Source organism: Lithobates pipiens, unplaced genomic scaffold, assembly GCF_037356315.1.
Source record: "Lithobates pipiens isolate NorthernLeopardFrog02 unplaced genomic scaffold, aLitPip1_a1.2 Scaffold_23, whole genome shotgun sequence".
NCBI lineage: Eukaryota > Metazoa > Chordata > Amphibia > Anura > Ranidae > Lithobates > Lithobates pipiens.
In genome coordinates this window covers 63,998,711-64,011,762 of record NW_027507785.1, presented here as the reverse complement: position 1 = coordinate 64,011,762, position 13,052 = coordinate 63,998,711, and the positions used below count along the sequence as shown (strand labels likewise).

The window sequence follows — 13,052 nt, the reverse complement described above, 5'->3', positions numbered from 1 at the left end:
GGCTTCCAGAGTGTATCGCTATTCTTTCCCTACTCATCTGGAACCTCTTCCTATAGCTAATCGCTGTCCCTACACTGCCCACATACCAAGCCTGGGAGCCGGGGTCGTAAATAGACTCTGCCTGACCTAAGATGGCTGCTAAAGTCACATGGGATGGCAGCATCCAACTGGATAGCTTCCCCAGTGACCCAGGAAACTATAGCGGAACCATGTTCCCCTTGACTTCCTCTCCCTCTGTAATGCTGCTTTGGTCGAGCGCCACCTGCAGTGGATAAAGTAGACTGCACCTACCTACGTACTGGTAAATATGACCACGTAAGGAAGATGAACAGATGCAGATATATTTAAAGTTCGGCCTAGGTGGCAATCATAGCTGGTCTCATGGATACAGTAAAGGAGTAAATGTAGCACCGAGGCACATGAAGTGAATTATTCACCAGGTTGAAGTAAAGGGATAACACCAAGTACAGTGTGGAAAATAATTACTTGATCCTCTGCGGATTTTGTAAGTTTGCTCACATATAAAGAAATGAAGGGTCTGTAATTGTTATCATAGGTGTATTTTAAATGATAGAGACAGAATATCAACCAAAAATCCTAAAAAAAACACATGATACAAATGTTATAAATTAAGTTGCACTTCAGTGAGTAAAATAAGTATTTGATCCCCTTCCAACCTACAATAATTCTGACTACAGTATGGGCTCATGTGGTAAACAGATTAGTCCTGTCAATTTAAGAAGTGCTCCTAGGGACAACTTGTTATGTGTATGAAAGACATCTGTCCACAGAATCTCTTCCATTCAAACCTCACCATCATGGGCAAGACAAAGAGCTGTCAAAGGACATCAGGGACAAGACGGTAGACCTTCACAAGGCTGGAATGGGCTACAAGACCATCAGCAAGAAGCTTGGTGAAAGGGAGACAACTGTTGGAGCAATTATTTGCAAATGGACGAAATACAAAATAGCCATCAACCGCCCTCTGTCTGGAGCTGCATGCAACATTTCGCCTCATGGGGTGAGGATGATCATGAGAAAAGTGAGGGATCAGTCCAGAACTACACGGGAGGAGCTTGTGAATGATCTCGAGGAAGTTGGGACCACAGTCACCAAACAAACCATTGTTAACATAATACGCCAACATGGATTGAAATCCTGCAGCACTCCCAAGGTCTCCCTCCTCAAGAAGTCACATGTACAGGCCCGTCTGAAGTTTGCCTGTGAACATCTAAATGATTCTGAGAAGGATTGAGAGAAATTGCTGTGGTCAGATGAGACCAAAATCAAGCTCTTTGGAAATTAAGTTGACTCGCCGTGTTTGAGAAGGAAAATGCTGACTATGACCCTAAGAACACCATCCCTACAGTCAAGCACAGAGATGGAGACATTATGCTTTGGGGCTGTTTCCCTGCTAAAGGTACAGGCCGACTTTGCCACATTGAGGAGCCAATGGATGGGGACCATGTATTGTAAAATATTGGATGAGAACCTTCTTCCCTCAGCCAGAACACTGAAGATGGGTCGTGGATGAGTTTTTCAGCATGACCACGATTCAAAACATACCGCCGAGCCAACAAAGGAGTGGCTCAAGAAGATGCACATTAAGGTCATGGAGTGGTCTAGCCAGTCTCCAGACCTTAACCCTATAGAAAATTTATGGAGGGAGCTGAAACTTCGAGTTGCCAATCGACAGCCGAGATGATCTGTAAAGAAGAGAGGACCAAAATCCCTCCTGAGATGTGTGCAAACCTGGTCACCAACTACAAGAAACGTCTGACCTCTGCGATTGCCAACAAGGGTTTCTCCACCAAGTACTAAGTCATGTTTTGTTTGGGGATCAAATACTTTATTTTACTCACTGAACTGCAACTCAATTTATAACAAGAAAGGAGAAACAACCACATCTAAGCACTGGTAAGCTGCAATATATTACACATTTTATTGTTGGGTTTAGATGCACTTTAGTTTTCTCTCACCTTTGCCTAATAAAATGCTCTGTAAAGTTTTAGTTTTTGTGATTTTGTGGTGTTTGGGAACCAAATTTAAAGCTATTTTAACACTTTTAATAAAATGTTTACTTTTGTAGGTAGAGGCTGTGAGGTTGATAGCAGAGGGAAAAGCTCCAAGGATCCCTCAGCCAGTAGAGGGCGCCACTTACGACCCCATGCAAAAAAAGGAAAATGCAAAGGTAAAGCTGTTATATGCACTGCAGTTCTAAGCCCTTGTACACACGGTCGGACATTTCGACAACCAAATCCGACGGATTTTGTCCGAAACTGTTGCATACACATAGTCGGACAAAGTTGTCAGAAAATCCAATCGTACTTAACGTGATGACGTTATTTCGTTACGACGGGACTACGTTCAGGCTAGTAGCCAATAGCTTTGGTCTAGGAATTTGATCTGAGCATGCATGGCACTTTGTTCGATCGGAATTCTCTACACATGATCGGACAAAGTCCGATCGGAGTATGTTGTCAGAAAATTTTATAGACAAGTTGGAAAACTTGGTCCGTCGGATACTCCAATGGAAACAGTCCGATGGAGCCCACACACTGTCGGATTATCCGACAACACGGCCCTATCGGGCATTGTCCATCGGAATATCCGACCTTGTGTACAAGGGCTTAAGGCCAGTTTTAGCACCAACATTTTCTTTTCTAATACTTTTTATTGAAAATTTTACATATCAAATTCCAAGACAAAAGATTGTTTACATAAGATGGATATTTCGGTATACAAAGTGATTTCTCAAGGTACTAGAGGTATGGGCAGAATTATATATTCCAACAAGTGTACTCGTTACATTTCTTATCTCCAGGTCTTTTGTTTCAGCTGGGACGTGGGGGAATGCAGTTCCGGCACCTCCAGCACTGAATGCATGTAATAATAATGGGTGCTGGGGTGTACTGGAGGGTCTATTGTTGTTGGGTGGGATGCTTCTTGCAGTCCGGGACATCCAAACCTCCACCTGGATCCAAGGTCTGGATAGCAGACTTCAGTCACCCCATCGGAAATATGGACCTGGCCTCAGAGTTCCCGGGGCTGCTGCGGATCATCCTTTCGGCATACACCAGGACTGTGTCTGAGGAGGAATACCTGGAGCTCAGGCAGCAGGTTCGGGTGGAGCTCTGGATTGGAGCCCTCCAGCGAGCTGGTGTAAAACAGGGCAAGTTCTTTCCAACCCACGAGCAACAGGCCAGTGACCAACGGGCATTGTGGATGGCATTCCTGGGAGAGCGGAACCAGGAGCAATGGGTGACTGAGTTGGAAAGGCTGGTCCAACAGGAGATAGAGCTGGACAATCATTATCGGGCTCTGCAGTGGCATGCAGAGCAGGGATATTTAGGGGAGACAACAGAATGCTCTCCAGCGGGATATGACTTTGGAGGCCCTGGATTGCTGCGGGAGAGCCTTACAGATCGTTTTGTGTTTGGCGATGAAAGGGAACCTACCCTTGTTGAGGACCTGTGAGAATATGGAGAGGCTATGCTCGGTCTTGCAGGGTTCTCAAAACTTAAACCTGATCTGGACCATTTGATAAGGAAGTACTAAGGGGATTTGCTAAGGGGGAGACTCGGAAGGGGGGAGCCTATTCTCTGAGAAAAAAAAGCGCCGCCTATCTCTATATACTATAACATAATAAACTACGAGAAAAACCTGTAACAAAAAAGTTAGCACATTCTTGGGTCCGTGTCACTCCTTTAGACTTCATGAGAATGAAGAGGAGGGATCCACAACCATGTGACCATGTGGCCAATGTCCATATCGCCATGTAATGTAACATGATTGGGGGAGAGGAGGCTAAGCCATGAGTACATGTTGTAATTTGAGTCTGATAGAATCCCCACCATATTTCACGTACAGCCAAATAGTGACAATGGCTTCTTTATGAGTCAAAGCTGCAGTGTGACAATTCTGGCAGATACCATAACTGTCTGTATGTGGAAAACAATACAGTCTGGGTGATCAATACATGTTGCAAGGATTTCAACAAACTGTTGCAGATTCCCACCATTTTCTGTTCAGAAGAAAAAGCTGTTTTCTTAACAATGGGGTTTATTTTTTTACTAAAACTGGAGAGTGCAAAATTTGGTGCAGCGCTGCATTAAGACCAATCAGCTTTCAGTTTTTTTTTTTTTTGTCAAAGCTTATTTGAACAAGCTAACATTAGAAGCTGATTGGCTACTATGCACAGCTACACCAGATTTTGCACTTTCCAGTTTTAGCAATTCAACCCCAATGACCTTTTCAGACATATTACTGAATAGTGTCTGGTTCATTATAATCACCTGGTGCATTCTTCGTCATCTAATTAGAAAAGTTACCGGGTCTGCACCCTTTTAGAAGTATTTTACCTCTTATGAAGTATTTCATCAAAAATAAATTCTTACGGCAGAGGATGCCTAAAATCTGAATAAACTATAAACTCACGCTAAGGTGATCAAAATAATATTAATAAAGACACCCTACAGCTGCTGTCGCAAAGGTGCTAAAACCTCAAAAACTAAAATGGATATATAGACAGTGCTTGCAGGCTGTTGATGCAAAACCCACAAAAAACAATCAATAACGTGAAAACATATAAATAAACACTTGCAGTGATAATAAAAAACATCAGGTGTATATAAAGGAGTGAATATGCACAGTCTATTTTAAAGTGCTGGGTGCTCTAAAATTAAAGTGCATAAGTGCTCCAAAAATTCTTGTAGGTGTCGTGTGCCACACTCCCATCTTGTGACCCCACTCGCCAAAATTTATAGACCCTCAGCTTTTGCAGTCTGGGGTCAGGTTTGCTGTGATCTATATGATTTGGTATAACATAAAGATGTTCTTGCAGACATATCAGAGTGGATCAACCATGCTCAGAGAAACTAAGACAGAGAGAGAACTAATATTGAAACACAGCTAAAACTGCATCAATTGCGCAATCAGGGCGCCACTTCAAGATGGCTGAATGAACAGACATCAGTGTAAAAAGTCCAGGTACGCCGATGATCGGCGTGCATTTCACAGAAGGTGGAAGTTGCGTCAATGCTTGGTGAAACCGGAAGTATGTCAATGTGTTTCGCCCCTCCTCCAGGGCATCATCAAAGGATGTCCATTGATGAGCTAAGGAGCCTGGACACTTGGCCCCTCTCCCCAGCAACAAGCTGAATTGCTGGCAACGGGGAAGAGCGCCGCTGGCCTCTGCCTAGCACCTACAGTGTCTCTATATCTTCAGGGAGCTGGGGCAATCGGCCCCTCTCCCCATCAGCAGACTGACCCCGGAATGTCAAAAGCACCCAGCTGATGCGTTAGCATCCGGACAGAGAGTCAATGACCTCTGCACCACACCTACTGATGACAACTATTCCTTACAACAAAAATGGAGATTGTGGCCTAACTATGTGAGTTCACTCTGCCCGACTAATGCATGTCCAGACCAGGTGGAGGTCTGGGACCTTGTTAGTTGACTTTTGATGGGAAGAAGTATGACATACCTAGCCAGGACTGTGGCTTTTGGATGGGACTGGGAGCAAGCCTCTTACCCACTGACTATGGGCCCTGTATTTAAGGGAACACTACTCTTTGGAAGGTGTATACCTGGGGGATCCGTGGAGTGGTCTTGTTACTTTGGATTCAAGTCCATGTCTCCCCAAGACACACAGACTCTGGGACTCTAGGCCCGGGATCCATGTTAAGGGCCTAGATGCTACATTGCCAGCAATGACTGCTCCACACTGTGGGACTCATAGCAGATGTTGATGTCATCAGCAAGCCACCTGTCTGGGGTTGCCTGCTATAATGTGTTTATTGTAAGTAGGTCTAGTGTGCCTCCTAAGGGTCTTTCATCCTTTTGTTAATTCTGCTATTTAACTTACCTATTGTCTGTCTGCTAGCAAACTATTGAGAGAATGCGTTTATACTTGTAATAATGTGTATTGTACTTTCTGAGCTAGAAGCCGGCAAGTCTGACCTGGAATGATACCGCTGAGTCATCCAGGTGGCTAATTAATGTAATGCTTATAGGTCGGCTGTTGTAATTATATTTCTGTGTACAGGTTGTATTGTTAGGGTAATATAATCGGGGGGGGGGGGGGGGGAGGGGATGTCCTCCTGTGGGATATAAAAGCACGTGTCTGAGTTAAAAATAAAGAGTGCCAGCTTTGCAGCTAAAAGAGTCCTGTGTAGTTCTTGGTTGCAATATGTATAATACCTGATATTTATGTTCAGACTGGAGGAAGTGGTATATGACGAAAGCTCTCAAGTGGAGTGTGTGGGACCTTCCGTTAAAGAAGGAATAGTTACATAGTAGGTGAAGTTGAAAAAAAGACACAAGTCCTTCAAGTCCAAGCTATGTAAAATAGTGCCCCATCATTTGTATCAGTGGAAGGAATAGTGTCCTATCATTGGTGTCAATGGAATGAATAGTGTTTGGGGGGTTTTAACTAATCTTTGAGCCTAAAATGACTCTGGCAGCAAAAGGGTTCAATGAATAATGGGCTTGTGTATGGATTATACATGCTATTTCATTTTTTTAAACTGTAGAGGGCATATAGAGTAGTAGGGAGGTCTAAAGATCTGCCTGGTGAAAAAACCCCACTCCACTCCGAAAGGGAAAAATCTGTTTTTGCTATAATTTTTATTTTTTTTATACCATGACATAGTATATTCAGAATTCAAGGTTGTATAATAAAAAATCCGGTATAGTAAAATAAAAGAGAATGTTTAATATTTCACATTCGTAAGTAAATCATTGCTACATTGTTTGTTACATATGTGTACATTCATTGTGAAGAACATATGAAGGTCAACATATTGTGACCTACAGCAGGGGTCTCTAAACTTTCATTGGCATCAGTGGTGTCCAATCATTGTTATCAGTGGGAGGAATAGTGCCCCATTGTTAGTATCACTGGGAGGAATAGTGTCCCATCATTGATATCAGTGGGGGGGAATAGAGCCCCAACATTGGTATCAGTGGGAGGATTAAAGCCCCATTGTTGGTGTCAGTGGGAGCAATAGTTCCCCAACATTGGTGTCAGTGGGAGGAATAGTTTTTCATCATTAATATTGGTGGGATGAATAAAGCACCCGTTGTCGCTGTAAGTGGGAGGAATAGAGTCCCCAATCATTGCTATCAGTGGAAGTAATAGCGCCCCATCATTGGTATCAATGGGAGCAATAGTGTCCCATCATTAGCAGGAATAGTGCCCCATAATTGGTGTCAGTGGAAGGAATAGTATCCCATTGTTGGTATCAGTGGATGGAATAGTGCCTCATCATTGGTATTAGTGGGAGGAATAGTGCCCCATCATTGGGAGAAATAGTGCCCCAACATTGGTATCACTGGTAGGAATAGTGCCCCACCATGGGTGTCATTGGGAGGAATAGTGCCCCATCATTGGTGTCATTGGGAGGAATAGGGCCCCATCATTGGTGTCATTGGAAGGAATAGTGCCCCATCATTGGTGTCATTGGGAGGAATCGTGCCCCATCAATGGTGTTAATGAGTAGAATAGAGCCCCATTATTGGTGTAAGTGGGAAAATTGGTTCCCTATCTTTGGTATTGGTGGAAGGACTAGTGTCCCGTCTTTGGTGTCCTTTAAAGGATTAGTGCCTTGTATCAGTGGAAGTTATAGTGCCCCAAGTGCCATATAAAGGCAAGCAAAAGGCCACATCTGGCCTGCGGACTGCAATTTGGAGACCCCTGATCTACAGTATAATTGGTATTTGAACCAGTTGCTTTGAAATCAATCATCATCTTTTCTCTCCCATCAGATTAATTGGGATCAGCCGGCAGAAGCGATCCATAACTTTATCAGAGGGAATGACAAAGTGCCTGGAGCCTGGACAGAAGTCAATGGAACGGTGAGTGCCAAGTGCTGAGCAGACGTGAAGCTCACCCACTCAATGCCATGTGCTAGGTCAAGGTTGACGAATGTGCTGAGCGATCAGTTATCTGTTTGAAAATGAACGATGCCATCGTATTCGAGGACAGTGCTTGTGACATGCTATGTATCTGCCAATATTTCCAAGGACGCTGTTCCTGGCAATAGATGCTCATTTTGGGACTGGTTTTAAGACTGGTGCATCTGCCCATCTCTGTGACCTCCCAAGCTCTGCTGATGTCCAAAACTGCACATTGTATCCTGGATGTGATTGTGGAAACAGGTTAACAAAAATGTTATTTAAATTGCTTGTATAGGCATGGCCCACATTTATGCTCAGACCACCACCTCTTCTGCAGATCACTTATTTATTACAGATATATATAGCGCTTTCTATTTACACAGCACTTCACACAATTCTCTGCCCTCAAGGAGCTTACAATCTAAGGTCCCTAACTCACACTCATACACTAGGACCAATTTAGACAGGGTGCAGTTAACCTACTAGCATGTCTTTGTGGGAGGAAACCGGAGTACCATGCAGAAACTCGTGAGGCACAGGAAGAACATGCAAATGCCAAGCAGGTAGTGTCATGGTTGAGATTTGAACTGGTGCTCCTAGTTGGAAGTGCCAACCACTTAGCCACTGTGACCGTTTTACCTTGTTCCTGTTGTATGCTAAAAGCCATTTTTTTTCTGTCTGTGCTGGCTGTAGTTCCACCGCAAGCCGAAGCTCAATTTGGGGGGGGGGGGGGGGGACTACCAGCCAGAACTGTAGCCACGGCCCCTTTCCTGTGCAAGAAACAACTTTTATGACCCTCTGATCATTCCCAGGCTTATACCTTGTTCCTACTGAATAGTAAATTACCGTTTTTTTATTCTGTCTTTTCTGGCTGTAGCTCCACCCCAAGCGGAAGCCCAATTTGTGAAAGAGCTACAGCCAGAACTATAGCCACGGTAGCCACGGCCCCTTTCCTGTGCAAGAAACAACTTGTATGACTCTCTGATCATTCCCAGGCTTATACCTTGTTTCTACTGAATAGTAAATGACCGTTTTTTATTCTGTCTGTTGTGGCTGTAGCTCCACCCCAAGCGGAAGCCCAATTTGTGAAAGATCTACAGCCAGAACTATAGCCACGCCCCATTTCCTTTTCAAGAAACAACTTTTATGACTCCCTGATCATCACCGATCTAACAAATCTTTTGCACGGAAAACTGAATTTCCTATTGATGGTATGCCCCCAAAACGACATCTCCCAAAAGCCCTCTCTCTACACACAGCGTAAACAGGTCCTTTGGAGTCAAGGCAGCAGGGTTGTCTTGTTGGTAAAGGAATTAATGTTTGTATGTGAAGAGGGACAGGAGGGGAGTGAGTTCTGTAGTCCAGCAAGTAGGGTTGACAACACTGCTTTGATGTCAGTGTAGTAGAGGGTCGGTGTTGACAGCCCAAACCGGATGTTAGGAGCTCACTGGATTCCTGACAGTCAACAGGCATTTTCCTGTGCTTGCAATGTTCTTAAAGGGTTAAAACATCCAGAAATATTTTTCTGAAACACTTCAATAAGAAAACTATACTGCATTTTGCCACTAGATGGAGCTGAAGGTAAAAGTATTTATCACTTACAAAAAAGACAGTTGCATTACATTCAGTGTGCATGATTGCTTATGACATTCATGCAACAAATGTTTTATAAAAAGGTCCCCTGCATGTTCCCTTTTTATCTTGTATTTTTGGGCATTGTCATTTTGTATGTCAAATATGTCTTAAAAAAAATCAATCTGTGCTTATAACAAACACCTGTCTTCTCTTTTTCATCCAGAAACTGACGTTTTTTGGTTCGTCGTTCACCAGTTGCGCACCGAATCCTGATGGGCAGCCTCTTGAGATTCCAGGGGCATCTAAACCAGGCGTGGTGACCAAGAACGGGCTGGTGCTTTTTGGCAATGATGGGAAATGGGTGAGCATTCAGTACAAATCTCTGGTGGAAACATTTCATAGTTTTATAAATGTGTAAATTGTAACACTTTAATTTATTAATTTTTTTCTGGAGGGTAGCTCATTGTGAAAAACATTAAGTTTGAGGACGGAAAGATGATTCCGGCTTCGCAGTATTTTAAATCCTCTGACAGCACCACCCTGCAACTCTCTGAGGAGGAAAAAACCATAGCAAACGAGATTCGGGTAAGCTGAAGCGCCAAACAAATGTCCATATATCTGAAATCGCAGAGGGAATAGGGCTTGTTTATATGACTGTGAAAAGCAATACACTATGTATTTTTGGCAGCAAAAAGAGCTTTTTCAATGGGAATACCGTGCGTTAATGCACAGCCCTATTCATGTCAATGTGTCACGTTCTGTGGCAGTACATTTTTCTGAAGGCAACAGGAGGATCTATTTTTTATGCACCACGTTGCAAAGCAGCGCAACCGCAATATGTTTCTACCCCCATAAGGCTGCTTTTTTCAGGGATAGGGCTTTAGTTTGGTAGTACATTTTGGATACATATATTTTTATTTTCTTTGTTTTTTGTTGGGCATATATAATAAAAGAAAATTTACGGCTGAGCGGGAGCACTGTCGCATGACGTCATCCCATCCACATATTCGGACACAGCAGAATACTAATCATTGTACTGGCCCAGCCCCGGTACCATGTGATCACTGTGACCAATCACAGCGATCACATGACAGTTATACACAATGAATATAAACAAAAAAACAATGTGTGTCATCAGGGGCGGACTGACAACTCATGGGGCCCCCGGGCAATAGGAGAAGATTATGGGACCCCTGGGCAATAGGAGATCATGGGGCCCCCAGGCAATAGATTATTGGGCCACACACACACACACACACACACACACACACACACACACACTATACACACACACTATACACACACACTATACACACAGACACACACTATACACACAGACACACAATATACACACACAGAATACACCTATGCACACACTGAAAAGGTACTAGAGAGGCAGGGCAGCTATAATCTTGGGATTTTTAACACAGATTTTTACATTATGTGCCTGGTTTTATTGAGGCTGGCAACCCTGATGGGGCCCCTTAGTGGCATGGGGCCCTCGGGCAGTGCCCGAATGGTCAGTCCGCCCCTGTGTGTTATCCCATGCCCCCGTAACTTCTGCGTTCCTATAATTAGTGCTGTTTGGATGGCAGCACATAATAGTACATAATGAATGGCTGCGAATGAAAGCCATTCATTGTGTTTTAAAAAAAAAGTAAAAATATGTTGGCTTGCGCCTCTCATTACTAATGATTTAAATATTTCCCTCCTTACTTATAGCTAAAAAGATCATTGGGGTCAGTGGGTACTCATCTGAGAGGCAGAAATTGCATTTTAGCACCCAAGGAACCCCTAGCAATTTCTGGAGAACTCTAGAATTCCATGGAATCCAGGTTGAGAAACTCGGGTTTAGATGTTAAGACCAAGTGCTGAACATGTAATCCAGGAGTAATTGGACAGTGGATGTAGCCATTTTGCCATCTTCAAATCCTGTTGGTCTTAATGGATGAAGCATATTATAAATGGAACTGCGTACATTGGAATGGAATTTTATTAGCTTATATTGGCATGTGGGTTTAGAACTATCATAATTATATCTACAGCATAAACTATGCTGGCTCCTCTACTCATCCAGAATGTCCCGGTGGAAGCCTAACCTGCCTAACCTACGTGTAGTTTGTGTTCTTCAATAACGTTCCTCCTCAGCCAACAGAAGACCAATCCTACCTTCTTGTGTATGTTGCAGGCCACGTGGAAACGGATCCTGACCAACGTTGCTGATATAGAGGACTCTACTGATTTCTTCAAGGCTGGTGCAGCCTCCATGGATGTAGTAAGGTTCGTTGACAGCATGCTAAGCTAAGCGTTAAGTCATTCAGTTTTGTTTTGATTGTTTTGAAGACCTTTAGAAGTTTGTAAATGGGTGTTTTATATCATTTTTGAAATTAAACAATCTCTAATTAAAAAAAATAAACATTTCTTATAATGGTACCTACACAAAACTACCAACAATGCTAGGCTTTCTAATAGGATAATCTAGCATTGCTTGCATCCTTGGAAGCACCTTGTATGTAGTGGGATGTCCTCCCCTCTGTGAGTAATTTATCTGTCTGTGTAGTGTAATATTACCGCTATTCAGCTTTTATCTGAGCTTTTAGCAAGCTGTAGCTTTTAGGTCGCCAATTCCCTGGCTGCAAATGGTTAATGTTCATATACGCTATTTTATATCTAACTTGTCAAACAGAAATGTTAAAAATAAGTATTAAACATAATGAGCCAGGGTAAGAAAAATATAAGAATAGCAGGTGGCAATATGTTCATGGGGCTGCCCAGGCCATAAACTGGTAGAAAAAGGCTGTTTGCACCAACTGGTTTGGAAACAGTTAAAGCGCCAGCAGCTTTGCCAAGTCAGCATTCAAGCAAGGCCACTAATTAGGCAGTATAGCCATCTATCCTGTACTGGGCCCGGGCCCCATCAGTTCAAAAGGGAGCCCCCGGCACCTGCTGAGCATGGGCCGGCTGTACTGACTTACTGCAGACACTGATCTTCTGCCTCCCACTGCAGCACTGCCAGCTTCTCCTCTTTCTCCCTCCAGTGTAATGCAGGGGTTTTGAGCCTGGCACATGTGCCCCTTTCATCTGCTGGCCAGACCCCACGTGTGCCCCTTTCCCCCACAGAGCTTCCGGCTTCCCTCCTCTCCCACTGACAGCTGCTATGGGCACACGGGATGTTTCAGGATGAAGAGTAGTGTAAGGGGCTGGTAAATATGTATTTTACTGGCCCCTTCTTTTCCTGAATGAACACGGTGAGTGTTTAATATACTTCAGTTTGTGAATGAGCAGGAAGCCGCAGAGCGCTTCCTATTCCTTCATCTGTGCAGCTGAGGCTGCACAGAAAGAGACTGATAAGTCTATGTCCTCAGTCACTTTCGGTCGGATGGGGCCTTGTCAGGTAGGCTGTATGGGGACCCGTGTTTTCCAACAGGATCCCGCAGTTCAGGCATTGTACCTGATTGGGGAAGACAGGGCAGGGTGCGACGTGGCTGATTTAAGGGCCAGTTACATTGAAGCACCAGCCTGTTATGTCTATACACGCATGGTCTTTACCATTAGTACAACTACTACCACTACATAC

The 13,052-nt window shown here is 43.7% G+C and overlaps 1 protein-coding gene across 2 annotated transcripts in view; it reads left to right on the top strand.

Moving 5' to 3' along the window:
• Window positions 1-13,052, top strand: part of LOC143927595 (cytosolic 10-formyltetrahydrofolate dehydrogenase) — a 62,501-nt gene that overhangs the window by 18,871 nt on the left and 30,578 nt on the right. For both annotated transcript variants that reach the window (XM_077451749.1, XM_077451748.1), the window contains exons 5-9: window positions 2,090-2,191; window positions 7,769-7,858; window positions 9,699-9,836; window positions 9,935-10,060; window positions 11,664-11,755. In XM_077451749.1, the coding sequence (XP_077307875.1) occupies window positions 2,090-2,191; window positions 7,769-7,858; window positions 9,699-9,836; window positions 9,935-10,060; window positions 11,664-11,755 (548 nt within the window). The remainder of the gene's footprint in view (window positions 1-2,089; window positions 2,192-7,768; window positions 7,859-9,698; window positions 9,837-9,934; window positions 10,061-11,663; window positions 11,756-13,052) is intronic.